At 35.3% G+C, this 20,994-nt stretch overlaps 1 protein-coding gene across 2 annotated transcripts in view; it reads right to left on the bottom strand.

Annotated features, from left to right (window-relative positions):
- Positions 1–20,994, bottom strand: part of Kcmf1 (potassium channel modulatory factor 1) — a 79,138-nt gene that overhangs the window by 7,971 nt on the left and 50,173 nt on the right. For both annotated transcript variants that reach the window (XM_027943799.3, XM_071601777.1), the window contains exon 4: positions 1,870–1,971. In XM_027943799.3, the coding sequence (XP_027799600.1) occupies positions 1,870–1,971 (102 nt within the window). The remainder of the gene's footprint in view (positions 1–1,869; positions 1,972–20,994) is intronic.

Here is a 20,994-nt window from a genome sequence, read left to right as displayed (position 1 = left end):
ATCAGGATACCACTGTCATGTAGTTTCTTATTGGCATTCGTAACTATGGTTTGGTTTCCATAGAAAGTGATATTATTATCAGTATATTTAAAAGCAGGCCAGGGACAGTGCACACCTGGAACCACAGATACTCAAGAGGCTGAGGAAGGATTAACAAGTTCCTAGGTCAGCAAGGGCAACTTAGCAAAATGTCTCCAAATAAAAAATTGAAAGGGCTGGGGATGAATTCTTAGTTGACCATTATGCCCCCTGGATCCTCAACTGAAAAAAAGTAGCTGGAGGTAGAGTGTACTTTAGGAAGATATCCATCAACACGGTGAGAAAGGAAAAAAAAAAAGTCTGGTGCTTAAGAGGTAAAGAAAGAAGATACCCCGATATCGAATATGAACTTACATAACAACATTGGAAATATCTGAAAAATGAACATGTTTTCGGGATAATTGCCATGGCAACATTTTGTTTTCTAAGAAATCAAAAAACATATAACATTATTCTTATGTTTTGCATAATTTCATCTTTTCTTGGTAACCAAAGACATTTATTAAAATTGTGTAAAAAAATAGATGTAGATAATGTGGAATATTCCATTGAATGAACACCAATATTACTAGAATCTCTAGAATATGCTGAAAATTTCAGGATATCTCCTTGATTTTAAATAATTTGTTTCATCTCTCCATGAAGATGGAGTGAAGTATGTATCAAGTATAACCCTTCTGGATATTGTAAAGTATTCTTTTATACAAAATGCATAGTAACTGAAAGACTTAAGTATTCTCACCCCATCTGGAGTTTTTTCATTCTCTGAAAAATAAAAAAATTAAATCACTGCTTTCTTCATGCTGCTTTCAGTGTCCCCTGCACAGGAGGAGAGAGAAAGGTCTCAGTGGTTTCCTCTGTTCATTGACTACCAGATCCTAGACTGGCTCAGGTTTCTAATTTTGCAGGCTTATACCATTTCTTCATCTTTCAATTATTTCCCACTTATCTTCCCCCTAAATCTAAAAAGCTATAATCCCAATTAGAAAATTGGGAACTGTAAGCAAGAGAACTGTAGAATGAGAAAAAAAATCACCATTTTCTTTTCTAAAAGGTCCTAGGTTGGATTTTGACTGCCATAGGACAATCAAAAAAAGAAAGTCTGTCAAGAGAAAAAAATTCTGATTAAGCTCTTGAATTGCTTCAGTAAACACTGGGACCTCTTCATAAGAAAAGATTCTAATAAGTAACAGTTTTAGAAAAACAATTCCTAACTTTCTAGTTATAAAGCATTCAGTCCACAAAATTCATTGCTCTGGTAACCAATCCAGTAGTCTTAAAGAATACTGCAAAGAACTATTAAGAAAGGGAAGAGTATGCAGAAATGAAAGTAGGAAAGAACTAGACTCAACTTTATACTTCTCAGAGAAGAAATGGCTCTTTCAGGAGAAAGGGACCCCCAAAAGGGAAAGAAGCCCCACCTGCCATTATACCATATCCACAAAAGGGTAAGGGAGCAGAGGAACAGAGAAGGGAAAGCAAATAAAGCCCCTGTATATTTAACTAATCAAATTTTTAATTAAGATTCACTTTTCCTCTTTTGTATGAAATCACCTTTCCAGAAGACCTATAAGATCAAATTGTCTTTAAAAAATTTGATTGTAATGAACTAAAGATGATGAGCAAGTCAACTTTTCACTTAACAAATATGGTTCATATAACAATCCTAAGTATATAAAAAGAGAAGAAATTGCCTTTCACATTGTGTCACTTTTAGGAAAAGGTAAAAGAAATAAAAATAATTTGAAGATTAGTTTTTCTCTTTTGGGGATATTGTCCTTAAAAATAATCAAAATAACAAATATTATTTGTTGCCTCTTAAAAGGATATTAAATCTCTAGGGGCTCTGTGTTCAAGTGTAAGATGAGCTGCAAAGTCATCCGTGACATGATTAGGATCGCCTCCAGGTAACGCTGCACATATTGGACAAATCTGAAATGAAAATAAAGAAAGCAAGTTTAATAAATAGATACTGACCAGATCTTTCTGGACCAGCATTTTGTTATAAATTGTATCATTAGTAAGTTTCAACCAGGCAGAAACACTGTAGACCTTTAACTAGTAAAGGTTAGTAGAAGCCTAAGCAAGAACTGTTGTACATCAATGCTATCACTCACAACTAAAACACAATCTCTCAGAATCATACACAACAGTTCTAGACAGAGTTAAAACTTGATCTCTGGAAAGACCTTCGAATGGCCTGGCCAATTCATATTTTCATGGTCTCTCAAAATATCTCCATAAAAAATATATAAAAATATGCTCTTTAGGTGCACTTTTATGTTAAGTCTAGTCTTGAATGTTAAAGACAGACATAAGCTTATAGCATACTTCTCCAAAGTAAGCTAGTCTTGAGGACTGATCCCCAAATGAGAAGGAAGAAGTCTGACAAAAATGTAACTGTGCAAACTTACATCCATCCAATGCAATACAATAAGATAGATAACGGTTACTGATAATACACAAATATGCTCTGAATTCATAATGCAATTTCCCAGGGGAAAACAGAATGGGGGCCCATTTTAGAACCTTATTTCCCAGAGGGATAGGCAGTTTGGCAGAAGTTTGTCACAAGACCAAGTTCAAGGAACAGAAGATCAACTTCCCTGTGGGTCTTGTGAGAGATAAAAGGATAAAGCAAAAATAAAATAGTGTACACAGGCAGAATTCAGGAGGCCTGATAGTTTGGGAAGCCAATTTCTGTAACAATAATCTTCAGTAGAATTAAAGAAAGAGAGTGCTCAGGAAGGGAGGAAACAGAAAGCATGAGAACTTTAAGAAGAAAGGCCTTTATTGTTCCAGAAAGCCAAATAGGCAAATAATGGTATTAGAGGAATGGCTTAACAAACAGGGCCCAGAAAGAAGGCCTAGTGCAAAGGGGAATGACCAAAGTCAGTCCCAAGAAATGCTAACCCATGTGCCTCTCCATGGGTTAGAAGGCTACAAGATGGGATAGTAAATTCATCTCACCAGTACATATGCCATATGTAAAATTGAGGCCATCAGTTGACTTTACTGTCTGCTCAGAGTAGAGAGGAAGAAAGAAATGGGAAATGTGAGATAGAGAGGGATAATGCTTGGGGTATGAAATAGAAAAACTACTCTGACTCCTAGAGCCTAACCAAACACAACTTCCCATCCTCCAATGGCAAAAAAAAAACAGAAGTCTTTTGAGAGTTTGACTCTATTTTGATATCAGACTCGTATGCCCAAATGGTCAGCTATCCTGATTATATAACTCAGGACTCTAAAAAATATCCTCAAGAAAATCTAAAAGATACTCACTAGAAATAAAGACTAAGCATGATAATGTGAAAAAGAATTAGGGCACAATGGAATGTGCCTAAGTAGAAGACAGATATGTATGTGCCTTTCTTAGATGATGCCAGAAAGGTGCTGAGGCCATATCTTCTGCCTTAGAGAGAATGGTAATTCTACCTGCTCATATTTGCTCATATGTTCACAAATTATAAACTCTCTCTTTTAGAAATTTAGGTATCATTCCTGTGCTCTAATAATGAGTGGTAGTGTTTGATACACTTATTTTACTTTTCATATGTTTCTGTCTTGCCTGGATACACTGTAAATTTTTTGAGATGAAGGACAATGTGATTTATCTTTCATTTTTAACTGACCAGACTTGCCAAAAAGAAGACAGACAAACAAGACTAGAGGTTTGAACTAAAACAAGTTCCAGTTATTTGAAGATAAAAATAAGCCAGCTTACTTTTTATGGTAGTGGTGGTGGTAGTACTGGGGATTGAACCCAGGGGCACTCTATCACTGAGCAACACCCCCAGCCCTTCTTATTTTTGAGAAGGCATCTTGCTAAATTGTCAACATTGGCCTCTAACTTTCAATACTCCTGAGTAGGTGGGATTATAGGCCAATTGTCACCCTGCCCAGCTTAGCTTAGGTATTTTTGAGACTCTTCATTTTGCGACAATTAACAAATACTGGATTGCTTTATAACAGTATAAGACTTTTATCCAAAGAGAAAAATTACCATCAAAAGAAAAGACATCCTTCTCCTAAGAGATGTCCCTTCAGATTGGTCTTTAGATAAAATCTATAAACAACTTGAACTTCACAAAGATAATAGCAGAAGTTTCAGTAATTTGAAGAAACATGTAAAAACAAATTAATTAATTATAATTAATTTTTCTGAGACTGTTCTTGCCATGTTGCCCAGGATGGCCTTGAACATGCAATACTCCTCCTGCCTCAGCCTCCCAAGTAGCTGTTACTATACTCAGGTGTGTGCTACCATACTCAACTCAGCACATGAGAAGTCTCTTCATGGAAATATATTCTAGAAGGAAGACAGAATAAGCACAAATGCCAACTGTACTAAAAATATCCCAATTAGATCATCTACAAACTAGAAAAACACCTCTGAGAAGTGAATGTAAAACAAAATCAAGGACTAGGCTCAGTGGCAGGGTGTCTGCCTGACATGACCAAGGCTTTTGGGTTAGATCCCCAGCATGGCCAAAAAATAAAATAAATAAATAAAGATTCTCATTATTCACAATAGTGCAATCACTATAGTTCTGAGCATTTTTTTTTCTTTGCTTTGAGTCCTTGCACATGCTGAGTGCTATACCATTAAGCTACATACCAGCCCCCTTTACAATTCTACAACAGATCTTTTAAATAGTAGATAAAGGTATTCAGAGAGCAATAATAACAAAAGCAATCTACCAACTCACTTCTATAATGACCAGAGATAAAGAATTATTGAGACTCAGGAATTATTGAGATAGGAAGATCACCTACGTTCATAGCTGGCACACAAAATAAAGAGAAAAGATTTAGATTCACAGTGGAAGATGTTGCCATGTTTGGGCCACATAAAGTTAACCCAGTTGAGAACCTGAAAAGGAAAACTAAACTCCAGTACCACAGGCCTAACCATTTTTCAAGATTTACATTTTATGCTTAACAGGTAAAATCATATTTAAAAATTAAAACTCTTAGCATGTTATGAGATTGTAAGTTCATTCAAAGCTATATTTCTGTATTTCCATTACAGAGGGAATAAGAAAAAAAAAATGAGAGCAAGAAACAGAAAAGAGTTGGGTTGGGCTAAAAGGAGGGAAACAGAGATGCAATCTGCCTCACATAAATACTGCTTAATTCTGAGAGGGCCTTTATTTCCACATCATGGTACCTAATGCTTTTATAGGACAGGTACCATAAAAAAAAAAAAAAAAAATCTACACAAAAGGTAAGCTATCATCTCTAAAATGTGATAGTCTGCCAACATTCATATTTATACTTCCTCTGCCACAGGGTACGGTAATATCTATTATTCACGCAGGAAAATTCCATATAATACATTAGCTTAAAATTATGACAACCTGCCTAATATTGAGTTGTTTTAAATCAGTATTTCCTAAATTTGGCTAAGAATATAAATTACCTGGAACACTTATTAAAAATATAGGCCTTGAAGACTTAATACAGGTGTACATGAGGGGGGTGAGAATTTATAATTTTAAAACAAGGGTCCCAGATGATTCTTATTCTTGTCACTGAATAAGTTTGGCAAATATCACTTAAATATACAATGGTGCTGAAATCTTGTATGTTCCTATTATGTGAAACACCAAATGCTGCTATTTACAGAACCAAAAAACAAACCAAACAAACAAAAAAACACTTATTCATAAATGTCCTTGCTATTCTTGGTCTTGTTTCTGCTATTGTTCAAGTCTTCCTCTTCTTTATCTTGACACTGAGGGTCACCATCAGTCCTGCTTTTTTATCTGCAGCCCTTTGGGGAATCTTTACCAAACAAGATGAGTTTGATGAATGTAACTGAGTGAATGGAGTATAAGAGTTTTCATTTTTCCAGGTGTTCTTAGTGAATAGTTGCCAACAACTTGTCAATGCACATTTTAAACACAGTTTTTTCCTAATGTCTAAAACACATCTTTTGAAGTCACTACTCCACATATAAACACCATGTCATTGCTCAATGTAAGAAAACTTCACAGCACAGGATATTCGTCCATTAGAAAACCATATGAAGTCAGCAGTGTTGTTTTTAAACAAGAGTTCCATACATTCTTCCCCAAACCAAATTCAGATTTCCTCTAGTGTCTTTCTTTTATTATTTATTTATTTGGTGATGCGTAAGATTGAACTTTGCCACTGAGCTATACCCCAGACCTTTTTATTTTATTTTTTTTAATTTTTAAGACAGCTTTTCTCTAAGTTGTCCAGGCTGGCCTCAAATTTAAAATCCACCTACTTCAGCCTCAGGGTAGCTGGGATTACAGGAATGCAACAATGCACTCAGCCCAGTCTCTCATCAGGCAGGGTTCTTAATCTGGGTAGTCTGCACAACTTTAACAACAGAGGAGAAGTTCTACCATGTGATGTGATAAGTTCTTCCCTGTTTTTTTTTTTTTTGTTGTTGTTGTTGGGTTTGTTTTTTTTTTTGCTTTATTTTGTTATTTTTTGTTTTCTTCACTTAACAAAAGTTTCTTGCTCATGATGTTCACTGCTACAGAAAGACTCATTTTAAAAATTGCTAATGTGGTCTATCATAAAACCTGGCTTTCACTCAAACTAGAATGCAGCATGATAAAGAAATTGGACATACACTGAGAGCTAGGTGGGTTCTTCATCACACAGGATCTCACTCTGAGGTACCATCCTCTCAGACTATTCGAAAATGCCCCTGAACTGAGATTCTAGGTAATCATGCTTCTTGTTAACAGCAAAAACCATTCATGAAATTAATGCCTTGGCATTTGGCATTTGTTGAACTAGCTTTCTGGATCACAAACTTGATGAATTCATTTCAGTCTTATATCTGTTTATTTTCCTTTTGAGACTATCTGTTCAAATACTGTGATTTTTCTGCATCATTTTTTTCTGCTACTTTTTGGTGTTTGATGCAATTATTTCTTGGTAACTATGATCCTATAAGGGTCAGGACAGATTCTTTGTACTTTCTACCTTTTCTATAGTCTGTGCTTATGCACATGATCATTATGACTAGGTTGAATCTGTTTCAAAAGAACTACAGAATCATGCAGACTTTATCATCCTTCCATCCAAAAGGAAAGCCTTGGTAGCATGATGGTGGAGAAAGTAATGTCATTTCTCTGTACAGGTAGTGAAATGTCTAATTTATTGTTCAACAAATTAAGAGAACAAATTTTCTGATTTAAAGGTTTTCTTTTATCTGGTCTCACTTGACTAACACAATTTTACACCCCAGTATTTCACAAAACAATCAATGCCTTTCCATCCCTCCACTCACTTTCTCAACACTGCATCTTGATTTTTGTCTCTTCCCTCTGAATATTTCTGTTTCTTTCCCATTCGGTTAAGTTTTAGAAATTCCTTTTTTCAAAAAGTAGCTTAAGTCACAAAGCCCTCTCTGACTACTTCCTACATTAGTCTCTAATTGTGTCAAATAAGTTAGTTTGGTCTTTAGCTACACACACCATGAGATCTGTGTGCAGAAGTCAGGTTTGAAACTCATCATCATGACTTTGGAAAGCAATACTTTACACCTTACATACATTAAATATAATGCTCAAAAAGATACATTAAGAAGCTAGAAACATTTCTCTTATAAAAGGACAATAAATGTTTCCCTTTCCAACTGCTTTTTAATAATTAGCCCAAGAATTATCTATTACAATCTTTTTCTGTCATTATTGTTAAGCAGTGTTGTTTCCCCCAGGCTTTTCCTTTTTTATAGCCAACAATTCAGTTACTTTTTGCTCAGGCTCCCACACTCCTATATTTCTTTGTTTTCTGTCCAATCATTACTTTGAAAATTCCTTCTCCCTTTCCACTCCTCAATCCTTTCCCCTGTTAATTTGTCAGAGTCAAATTATGAAATTAATTAAGTCTAAAAAGTTTTAAAATATTGCCCTTGTTTAGAGGAGTTTAACTTTTGAAGAAATATTAGGATACAAGGAAGAATCCACCCATTGCCATAGCTCCATTTTAAGTTTTCATCCTTCTTTGAATTTGTGCCCTCCCCCCATACACATCAGCACAAGAAAGATAAAAACACAGTTAAGTCACTTTCCTATGTTGTTTCATACTATACTAACTTTCTAATATAAGGTTAGATAAGCTTTCCTAAGCTATCTTTAAATGAAACTCCTGTTAACTTACGTGCTTTACTGTGTACTTAGTCTCAAACCAGGTGTCCAAAGGACATTTACTAAAAATAACCTTTTCCCCCCACTATGGTACTAGGAATAGAGCCCAGAGCGACATGAATAACACCTTCTAGACCCCAAAAAGCTAGAGTCTTCTTTTTTTCACCTAATATGTAGATGCCTATATAAATACAAGCAAAAACAACTAAGTCAAATCACAAATGTGATTAAGATAGGGCCCATTCTAGAACTGTAATAAATGGAATTCCCTCATGTTACTCTGTAACTGCATCCCTATTTCCAGTAAAAGGACCTGTACTATGAAATTCAGTGAGTTTGTAGTTAAAGTTCTGATTGGATAAATCTGTTACCATGGATTAAATATGCAGTATTTACTGAGTGTCACATCAGCATTAACTTTATACTCTCGGTTTAAAAATTGTCAAGAGAAGATGGGTGCACTGGAGCACACTTGTAATCCCAGTGGCTTGGGAGGCTGAGGCAGGAGGATCACAAGTTCAAAGCCATCCTCAGCAATTCAGCAAGACCCTAAGTAAATTAGCAAGATCCTTTCTCAAAATAAAATATAAAAAAGGGCTAGGGACATGGCTCCTAGTTTAAAAACCAACAACAACAAAACCCTATCAAGAGATAACACCACCATGTGATGATGGAGTGATGCATCTACAAGTCAAAGAATGTCAAGGATTTCTGGCAAGCCAGGAGTTGAAAGGAAGACAGGGATCCTCAATCACTATCAGTCTGTTGATAAAGGTAATCTCCAGGCCCTAAGTTCTTGAGGACAGGGACATTCCCTCCCTCATCATCTCCTATAAGGAAAAAAAAAATATGACTATTTGAAATATGTGCATCTGTCAAATGGACATGAAATCAGTCCCACAAAAGCAAGCTTTTAGTCAATACTTTGTTGTGGGGCAATGAAAAAATGGCCAAAAAGGGCACGGTTGCCATGCTGAAGTGATGATGTGCATCCCCACCTGTGATCCTGTGTCCCAATTTACCTGTGGGTTTGGTACCATTATCCCCACTTTAGAGATGAAGAAACTGAAGTTTGGGAAGTTAATGATAGTTATCCAGCGATATCTATCTTCCAGAAGACATCCATATGAAGAGAGAGACACAGGGGTAGCCATGAAAAGATGGATACAGAAACACATCTATAAACCAAAGAGCGGCAAGGATTGCTGATCAGCAATGGTGGAGTCATGGAGCCAACTCTCCCCAAGAAACCAGTCCTTTGACACCTTCATCTTGAACTTCTGGTCTTCAAGAATCATGAGAACACATTTCTGTTGCTTTAAGCCACCCAGTATGTGGCCCCTTTTTTTACAGCAGCCCTAGCAAACAAATACACAGCCTTTCACACTATCAAGAAAGTATAGGAAAATTTTTTTTTGTTGTTATTTTGATGATGAAGAGATGACCATCAAGAAGGCTTGGAGGTGTGGCTCAGTGGTAAAGCTCTACTAGCAGGCTGAGTCCCTGAGTTTGATGTTCAACACTATCAAGAAATTAGCATAGTTCTTGCCACCTTGAAAGTTCACATACATGATTTCATCTCTTTTTAAAAATTAGTGCATATTTCTCAATATTTCTTCAAACTGCAACACAATACATGTCTCTCTTTTATGTAGTTTTTCCTCTTAGAATTCAGCTCTAGAAATGTCTCTGGTTTCTAATGGGAGATTTTCTGATCATACTCAACAAATTTTTAACAGCTTCTTTCACAGAAGAGTAATGACCCAAAAAGAGCCATCAGAATTTAATTAGAAAGAAAAAAGAAGCAACATTACAGAGCTAACCAATTCCAAGGTCAATAACATTCAGAATGTTAGGGGAAGGTTGTAACACGCATAAGGTTTAAATCTTCTTTACATGTGATTTAGAAAGTCCTAAGAAGTTTAAGATTTGGTTTCCTTTTTTATTTATTTTTATTTGTTCTTTTTAGACATACATGACAGTAGAGTGTACTTTGACATTATAAATACGTGGGGTATAACCTACTCAAATTAGGATCCCATTGTAGTGGTTGTACATGGTACGGAGTTTCACTGGTGGTGTATTCATATATGAATTTAGAAAAAGTTATATTCCATTCATTTCACTGTCTTTCGTATTCACATTCCCACCTCCTTTCCCTCATTCCCTTTTGTCTAACCCACTGAACTTCTATTCTTCCCTCCTCCTTTACTGGGTGTTAGCATCCACATAGCAGAGAGAACATTCAGTTTTTGGTTTTGGGGGGATTAGTTTATTTCACTTAGCATAACCATCTCCAGATCCATTCATTTACCGGCAAGTTGTAAAGTTATTCTTTTTATGGATGATTAATATTCCATATATACCACATATTCTTTATCCATTCATCTGTCGAACGGCACCTAGGTTGGTAGCATAACTTAGCTATTGTGAATTTATCTGCTATTGTGAATTGACCAATGTGACTGCATCACTGCATTATGCTGATTTTAAGTGTTTTGGGTAAATGCTGAGGAGTGGAATAACTGGGTCAAATGATGGTTCCATTCCAAGTTTTCTGAGGAATCTCCATACTGATTTCCAGAGTGGTTGCACCAATTTGCAATCCTGCCAGCACATTCTCGCCAACATTTATCATTACTTGAGTTTATTTTTATATATACAGATATAAACATAGATATACAGATATATAGATATAAATATATATTGATAGTTGTTGATAGACCTTTATTTTAATTATTTATATGCAGTGCTGAGAATCAAACCCAGTGCCTCACACATTCCAGGCAAGTGCACTACCACTGAGCTAGAGCCCCAGCCCCTCATTACTTCTATTTTTGATAACTGCCATTCTGCATGGAAAGGATGGAATCTCAGTGTGGTTTCAATTTGCTTTTTTTCTAATTGCTAGAGAAGTTAAACTTTTTCATATATTGGTTGACCTATCATATTCCTTCTTCTCTAAAGTGCATGTTTATTTTCTTTGCCCATTTATGGATTGGGTTATTTTTTTGTTTTGTTTTGTTTTGATTTGGTGTTAAGTTTTTTGAGTTCTTTATATACTCTGGAGATTAACGCTGAGATGCAGGTAACAAAGATTTTTCCCATTCTGTAGATTCTCTCTTTACAATCTTGATTGTTCCCTTTGCTATGAAGAAGCTTTTTAGTTTGATACCATCCCATTTATCGATTCTTGACTGTACTTCTTGCTCTTGAGGAAGTCAGTTTCTAAGCTGATATGACAGAGTTTGGGGCCTACTTTTTCTTCTAGTAGGCACAAGGTCTTTGGTCTTAACCAAAGAGTTGAGTTTTGTGCAGGGTGAGAGAGAGAGATTAAATTTAATTCTGCCACATATGGAGTTCCAGTTTTCCCAGCACCATTTGTTGAAGAGGCTTTCTTTCTCCAATGTATGTTTTTGGCACTTTTTTCTAGTATGAGACAACTGTATTTATGTGGGTTTGTCTCTGTGTCTTCCATTCTGCACCAGTGGTCTTCATATCTGTTTTGGTGTCAATACCATGCTGTTTTTGTTACTATATCTCTGTAGTATAATACAGGTCTAGTATTGTGATGTCTCCTACTTCACTTTTCTCACTGAGGATTGTTTTGGCTTTTCTGTGCCTTTTATTTTTCCAAATGAATTTCATGACTTTTTTCTATTTCTATGAAGAACGTCATTGGAATGTTAACAGGAATTGCATTCAATCTAAATAGTGATTTTGGTAGTATGGCCATTTTGACAATATTAATTCTGCCTATCCAAGAACATGGGAAATCTTTTCATCTTCTGAGATCTTCTTCAATTTCTTTCTTTAGTCTTCTGTATTCTTCATTGTAGAGGTCTTTTAACATGTTTCCTATACAGAAATGTAAACCCAGGAGTATGCTGATGTCTTGGGAATTCACAAAACTGGAAATAAAAATACCTCCAAAAGAATCAAAATTGTTCCGTTTCTTTATGCTGTCCATAATTCACTCTAGAGGTAAGCATCCATCTTGGCTGGAAGAAATCCCCTATCTTAAGGTCTACTCTTTCTATCTTCAGTGGGAATAGTTATATATTCTACTTGTAGACTTTAAGGAAAAAAAAGAAAAGAAAAATAGAAACTGTTTTAAAGATGTAAGAAGCTGAAAACACTGGGGCACAGTAGCACATGCCTGTAATCCCAACAACTCTGGAGGCTGATGAAGCCTTTGTCATCACTAAACTAATTTAACTGCATTAGAAATAATACAAACACATAATTCCAGCAACTTGGGAGGCTGAGGCAAGATTGAGGCCTACCGCTGCAATTTAGTGAGACCCTGTCCCAAAATAAATAATGGGGAGAGGGGTGAAAGCTGAACGGGACAGAAAGTGACCAAACACTAGCTACTAACAATTTTAGTGAAGAATGAGAAATGAACTCCACCAAAATTAAAGTTTGAATTATTTACTCCCCCCCACACACACCCAATGGAGACTGGATTCAGTGGTATATGTACTGAGTCACATCCCAAACTCTTTTTATTTTCTGACAGGGTCTCCCTAAATTGCCCAAACTGGCCTCAAACTTGTGATCCTCCTGCCTCAGCCTCCCAAGTTGCTGGGATTATGTGTTTGTGTTATTTGTAGTAAGTTTAAATTAGTTTGATGATAACAAAGCTTTGTATTTTTCTCTTCTCAAAGTCATAACCAGTTTGTCAAGCACAGCTGAGTTTGGTAGAACATCCTAGAAAAAAATGATTTCAGCCATAAATGTTGAGGTTGAAATCTTCAAATAATTCTTGTTTAACCAGTATTTTTTTAAACCTGAGAGACAGGGCAGGAAAAGAAGGGAAGAGACAAGGCTAGAGACATTTTTTTTAAGGTACCAGGGATTGAACTCAGGATTGAACAGGGGATTGCACACTCAACCAAAGAGCCATATCCCCAGACCTATTTTGTATTTTATTTAGAGACAGCGTCTCACTGAGTTGCTTAGCACCTCATTATTGCTGAGGCTGGCTCTGATCCTCCTGTCTTAGCCTCCGGAGCAGCTGGGGTTACAGGCATGTGCCACCACACTCCACAAGGCTAGAGACTTTATAAAAAACTAATGAGTTACCTTATTACAATTTGTCAACAGTTGCCATTGAGCATCTTCAGTTTATACCACCTCTAATACAGGTCTTCCTAAAAGTCCTGCAACACATTTCTATGCACTGACTGGAGATCAGCTGTCTGGACACTGAACCAGACAAACCAGAATTAAATAGGACAGAGAAGAAAGTTTTTTAGTTTGATACCATCCCGTTTATCGATTCTTGATTGTACTTCTTGCTCTTGAGGAAGTTGGTTTCTAAGCTGATAAGTATAATAGACTTTGGGGCCTACTTTTTCTTCTAGTAGTCAGATCACTGACTGAAGAAAAAAGAACTGCAAATGAAGGTCTCTAATACCTGCTTAGCAGATATTACTTAGCACCTCCCTTCGTATCAGACATACTTGCCACTCTGAAAACTGTCTTGTTCATCTTGCCCTATGGGATTTTATTTCAACACAAAAGAAAGTACAGAGCAATAAAATCCCTTCCCCAGAAGCAAGAGAACACCATATTCTCTAGTATTAGGCTCAGATACTAGGCTTAGATTCATGGAAAAGATACTATTATTTTATTCTCATAATAACTTAGATGATTTCTTTCTTGGTTTTCATATCACCTTAAAGAATTTATTTCTTGTAGAAATAGCTTTGCAAGTACTATGACATATAGATACAGGGCTACCCTAAAACAAATATGGAATATCTAAATATTTAAAATAATATTTAAAACATAAAGTATTACTATCTGATTTTAAGCAAGTAAATGTGCTCAATACATATTATTTTTAAACATGCAATTCAAACAAGTTCTAAATACAGAAATAATTATTTGGTAGAGTGTCTAGCATTCGTAAGGTTCTGGGTTCTATCCCCAGCATTCTCCCAACACCCCTCCCCCTGCCACACACACACACGCACGCACGCACGCACGCAATGAAAGGTACAGATGGTAAGAAGTATTATACTCTGATCCACAGTGTCTCCAGCTAAATGCAATTGAGTAATATTAATAAGGTACTCTTATTTTGGCACTATTGTTAAATAAAATATTTCAACAAAACAATTAGTTAACACTCTTATTAAATAAAATATTGTTAGTTTACAGAAAAGCAGGAAGTATCCAACTGCACACTTTGATAAAGACTGTAAGCAATTAACAATCAATCAATGTCTATTTTTTCTATATCTGGCTTTTAAATGCTTATCTTTTCTGATTATTCAATTATAACAGAAAAATAAGTGACATTTATAAATATTTAATATATAAATAATGTATAAACAATATTTTAAGAAAATACATAATATAAAATTTGTACAAAATATATGATATATATAATACAAATATGGTGGTTCAAACTATTATTTCTCCTAATAAGGAAACATATTGACAGGTTAGTGCTATATATCGACATATAAAAATTCTATCTTGATAGACAGCTAACCAAGCACTATATCAATGAGGCACACCCTAAACCCCTCCCTAATAAAATTCCCTAAAAATTCTTACCACATCAGCATAATTCAAACACAATACCACTATGCTATTTCAAAATTAAACTCAATTTCTTGCAAACACATAAAGATTTTCATTCAAAAAGGAGCAAATGAGGACTGGGGCTAAAGCTCAGTGGTAAAGGTCCTGGGTTCAATCTTCAGGAGCGAAAGGGGAGGGAAGGAAAAGTAGCATTAAAAGGTACCAAGCAAACCTAAAAGGCTGTAGACTGGCCTAACTCCTTTTCTGGAGAGTAATGAAAACAAAGAATAAATAACTGAAATAAAAAATAAAAAGCAAAAAGGTCCCAGCAGTGAATTAATACAAAACTGCTGTGATTATAAACAGAATGTGTTATAATTGTTTACAAGTAAGCCTAAAGTTACTTTTACCTCTTAATCATAATTATTTACTTCCTTATTTTATATTAGTGTCTTGTAGTATACATAATGGTGAAAGTCACTGTAGAATATTCATGTATGTACATACATGTACACATAAGATTCATTCCACGGTTCTTCCCTTATCCCATCAATCCCAATCCCCTTCCTCTACTCCACTGATCTTTCATTTATTCATTTCACATAAATTTTGAGGTCTACTAAACAAAAAACTGAAAGGATTACTTATATACCATTAATTAAATGTATAACACGTTTCATTCCAAAACAGAAACCCAAAGGCTCCTCTTCCAGGGGGGGGTGGGGTGGGGTGGGGTGATATTACTGTGGTTTATATCCAGGGGCACTTTACCACTGACTTACATCCCCAGTCCTGTTTATTTTTTATTTTAAGACAGGGCTTGCTAAATTGCTGAAGCTGGCCTCAAACTCTCATCCTCCTGGCCTCAGCCTCCTGCGTTGCTGGGATTATACCCATGTGCCACTGTGCCAGTCCCAAAGGCTTTCTAATTAGTTGTAGTGCCAGTTACTTCAACTGAAAGATTTAAGAAAAATTCCAGAGGAGCCAACATTTTTTAAATTATTTATTTTTTACTTTTGGGGTGGTGCTAGGGATTGAACCCAGGGTCTCATGCATGCAAGGCAAGCACTCTACCACTGAGCCACATCCCCAGCCCTCAGAGAAAGTACTCCTAATGCCATTCTTTATGCTCTCAAATAGATGCCAAAGGAAAGAAAAGCTTTTCCAACTTGTATGTCTCTTCCATAATTGTGACCCTTTCAACAGAATCTTCATATTTGCAATATTGTTTGACCTCTGCTGCTGACTTCAAAAGGTTGATGGATTTGGATAATTACATATTGTGCTTTCTTCCCATAACCCATATTCCAGCCAGTTGTCCCAATCAACTAAATTGTATATTAATGATTTATATTAATTTTTAAAAACTTGGGCTTAATTTTAAAAGCATATTTTTTATCAAATTTGATGTTTACATAGATTACTTGAAACTGATAACCTATCTATACCATCCTAGGTTTTTCTTTTTAACTAGTAAAGATCTTTACTACACATTCTATGTCAGATGTTGTTTTTCATGGTATCTGCTTTTGAAGGATCTTCCTCTTCCTCCATACCCTCAGAATTAAACCTCTTAATCTTAAAGAGGGAGACACCTTGTGGTGGGCCATAAAGTCTCTAGTTAGACAAGGACTACAACATTGTTTTAAAAATTATCCTTCAGTAAACTTTACTAGCTCTGTCAGCTCAGTAAACATTTACAATGATGACAGTGATATTTTCAGAGATTCATCCTCTTGCTTCTAAATGTTCCAAAAGGATGCTGGCTAAAAAAAATGTTACTCTTGAGTCCTACAAGGAGGTGCAAATTAGGGGTCTAGAGGACCAACAAAGGTAGCAAGGGAACAAAATCAAGACAGTGAATTAGGCATTTAAAAAAAATGTTAAGAGAAACAGAAAAGGAGACATAGCAAGTTGTCATGTGAATATAATTGCCCACCCAAACAATGTGATTCAGGAGTCTTGCTAAGTTGTCCAGGCTGGTGTCAACTTATAATCCTCCTTCTGCCTCCCAAATCACTGGGATTACAAATGCATGCCACCACACACAGCTATGAGTCACTCTTGAGCTCCATAATGCAAATAAAAATGTTTGATTTACCACAACTAGAAAAACAGTGTGGAGTAAAGGGGGACACTTTGACATTTATATATAATTGTAACACATGAAGTCCAGAAAACTTCACTTGAAGATTTCTAGAGCTGAGAAGCAAATTCCACCAAGTAGTAGGATTCAAAATCAACATACAAAAATCAATAGCTTTTCTATGCACCAATAATTAATCCACCAAAGAAATCTGGAAAACAATTTCATTTACAACAGCAGCCCCCCTCCCCCCCTCAAAAAAAAAAACACAACCTAGGAATAAATCTAACCAAAGAGGTGAAAGACCTGTAGAATGAAAATTTCACAATATTGAAGACAAAAATAAAAGATACTAGAGGATAAAAAGACCTTCCATGTTCATGGCTAGGCAGAATTAATATTGTTAAAATGGCCATATTATCAAAAGCCATCAGGGGGCTAGGGTTGTGGCTCAGTGATAGAGCGCTCGCCTAGCACATGCTGGGCACAGGGTTCAATCCTCAGCACAACATTTAAAAAAAGAAGGGGCTGGGGATATAGCTCAGTTGGTAGAGTGCTTGCCTTGCAAGCACAAGGCCCAGGGTTCAATCCCCAGCGCCACAAAAAAAAAACGGGGGCTGGAGCCCAGGCTCAGTTGTAGAGCGCTTGCCCAGCCCAAGTGAAGCACTAGGTTCAATTCTCAGCACCACATATAAATTATAGGTCCATTAACAACTAAAAAAAAAAAAAAAAAATTTTAAAAAATAAAATAAAAAGCAATCTACAGATTCAATGCTATATCCATCAAACACTAATAACATTCTTCACAGAACTAGAAAAAAAAATCCCTAATATTCACATGGAAGAAGAAAAGACCCAAAATAGCCAAAGCAATTCTGAGCAATAAAAGCAATGCTGGATGAATCACAATAACAAATTTCAAATTATACTACAGAGTTACAACCACAAGAATGGGATCCTAATTAGAATAAGTTATATTCCATGTATGTATAATATTTCAAAATATACTGTCATGTATAGCTAAAAAGAACAAATAAAATAATAAATTTTAAAAAGAAATACAGATAGCCAAGAAATACACAAAAAAATGTTCAACATCTTTAGCATTTAGGGAAATGCAAATCAAGATATCACTGAGATTTCATCTCACTCCGGTTAGAATGACAATCAGCAAGAACACAAGGAATACTAAATGCCGGTGAGTTCATGGGGGAAAAGGTACATTATACACTGTTGGTGGAACTCTAAAATGAGTATAACCACTAAGGCAATAAGTTATAGAGTCTCCTCAAAGCCTAAAAGGAATAGAACCGCTGTATGGCCCAGGTATACCACTGCTGGTATTTTTCCAAAAGAATTAAAGTCAGCATACTAGAGTGACATATGTACACCATGCTTATATCAACACAATTCACAACAGCCAAGTTATAAAAACAGCCTAGCTACTGTCAACAGATTAATGAATAAAGAAACTATGGTTTATATTTATATACATAATGGAGATTTATTTAGCCATAAAGAACAAAATTATGTCATTTGCAGGAAAATGGATGGAATTGGAAAATATCGTGTCAAGCAAAATATGCCAGATTCAAAGTCATGAGTTATATGTTCACTCTCATATGTGGAAGGTAGAGAGAGAAAAAAAAAATTTAAAGGAAATTCAGGAAAACATAAGGGAGACCAGTAGAATTGAGAAGGGGGGTTCGGAGGCAGTGGGGCGGAGTTAGGAAAAGGAGAGGTGCTGGGAATTAAAGCTGATCAAATAATTTTATGCACGTGTATGAATGTTACAATGAACCCCACTATATTCTTTGAAGTAAATTATGGTAACTCAATCAAGAATTACACAGCCATTTAAAATTATTTCTCAAACAGCTTTTAAAGACAGAAAATAAGCAGGAAAGAAATAATGTGAAATATTAGCCCAAATTTACACATAAAACTTAAGATTATATTAATATATAGTATGATTGATGCCTGGAATAAGTATCAAGATTTTAATATTTGCCCCTGCCTAGAGAAATCACAGGATATTTTCATTACTTTTTTTTTTTTTAATAGTTTGTGTTTTCAACATTTTCTGTTTAAAAATTCTTTCTATTTATAAGTTGATAAAATTTTAATACAATCCTGGGCTGGAGCTGAACCTCAGTGGTAGAGTACTTGCCCCGCATATGAGGCACTGGGTTCAAATTTCAGTACCACATAAAAACAAATAAATAAAGATATTGTGTCCATCTACAACTAAAAACTAATTTTAAAAAATCAATATAATCCTAATTCTATAAGTCCTTTAGTGTATCAATATTCATTTCACTTTAGTTTTTCTTTGGAATACTTCTTGTTTGTCATTTTCTGCTTTTGTCGTAAAACATCTTAAATCCTAATGTAACCTAATATAAACATTCAAAATGTAAAAAAGAAAAAAATAGCACTAATTCTTTAATGAAGGTTATTATGAAGGTGAACTGGATGATACATGTAAAGATTTTTTAAATAAAACACAGTTACATCTTTTAAATAGTAGCTATGAATTTTTTTTTATAAAAGAAGGAAATAAAAACATAGCAAGTTGCTATGTGAATATAACTGTTCACAAACAATGTGATCAACTCTATTTTTCTTCACTTGCTACATATTTGTACGTGCACACAATATAACGATATGATTTAGTAAATACTATTACCTAGTACCAGGACAGTTCTACCAGCCCTTTTTTCTTAAATTATTGAGACAGGGTCTGCTAAGTTGCCCAGGCTGGCATGTTAGAACAAATAACAGGTTTTGTACATGTACACAAAGGTATGTGTGGCATGGGCACCAATTCTTCAGAATGGACACTAGCCACTGAACCATACTTGAATACTACTCTTGCTGAAATGCCAATTCTGGCATTAGGATATGACTCACAGATTCAAAGAAGCAAAACAAATACATGTAACTTTATATCAAAGATCCTGTCTGCTTGCCATTTTTCACTTTAAAATGGAGAGGTATGGTATGGGTAGTTACAAAGGTAGGTAGTACTCAAGCCAAGGCTAAGGGTGAATGAGGAGAAAGAAATCCTTTAAGTATTTCATAAAACCAATATGAAAAATTAGAATGGTGACTGTTTAAGCTATGTACCAAAAGCTTAGAAACTCAGTGAAGGTGAATAACTGAACACAAGTTATAGGGTACAGAACACAAAACCATTTGTAAATGGTGGGTATTTAATTTTCAAAGTGTGTATCAGATACATTGAAATATAAATAAATTTTTGAATATTTGTTTTCAGGAAAAAGAACAGGCAAAGTTGCTGGGTATTAATTTTTGATTTATAAAAATAAATAATTTGTTTTTCACCCATTGAAAGGATTTTGTTGGTACACTACAATTAATATGTTGCTACATATTTGTACAGGCACACAATATAATGATATAATTTAGTAAATATTGTTGCCTAGTGTTTCTCTTTCCTTCTTCTCCTTCCTCCCCTTAGTCCCTTTTCTCTACTTTATGGGTCTCCCTTTGCTTTTCCCTTGAGATTTCCCCCATACACCTTTCTTCTTCTTTTTTTTTTTTCTCCTTTCTAACTTTCACATATGAAAGAAAACATTACCCTTGGCTTTCTGATTTTGGCTTATTTAGCTTAACATAATGATCTCAAGTTCCACCCATTTTCCTGCAAATGATATAACTTCATTCTTCTTTATGGATGAACAAAATCCCATTGTGTATATGAACCACATTTTCTTTATCCTTTCATCAGCTGATAGACACCTAGACTGGTTTCATGGAAAGGATTTAAATCTCCACTTAATTCTCTAATTTTGTATGTGAAAAACTAGGTAGTTGTCCTACCCAATGGGGTAATGAAAGGACTACACTAGGAACTATTGGCTTATAATTATCTTAAGAATACAAAAAGGGAACCTCCTGCTCCTCCCACCTCTTGCCTTACTGAATCTAGGTAATTAATGTGATAACAGTGCTCTGAGGCTCCCGGATGTACAAAATGAGAACATTTCTGACCAGTAGACAATAAAATCTGGCTTGAGGACCATAAAAATAAATTCACCAATTGTTTAAACTATAAGTTTATGACAATGTTAAGCACTTACCTGGTGGTGTCCATGAAAATAAAGGTAAATGTTTTAGTCTAAATATGAGAGTTGTAACAGAGTCAAGGAGAGACCCTAAAACCCA

Source organism: Marmota flaviventris, chromosome 14 (genome assembly GCF_047511675.1).
Source record: "Marmota flaviventris isolate mMarFla1 chromosome 14, mMarFla1.hap1, whole genome shotgun sequence".
NCBI lineage: Eukaryota > Metazoa > Chordata > Mammalia > Rodentia > Sciuridae > Marmota > Marmota flaviventris.
The sequence above is the reverse complement of the archived record's forward strand: the minus strand, read 5'-3'. Positions and strand labels throughout refer to the sequence as shown.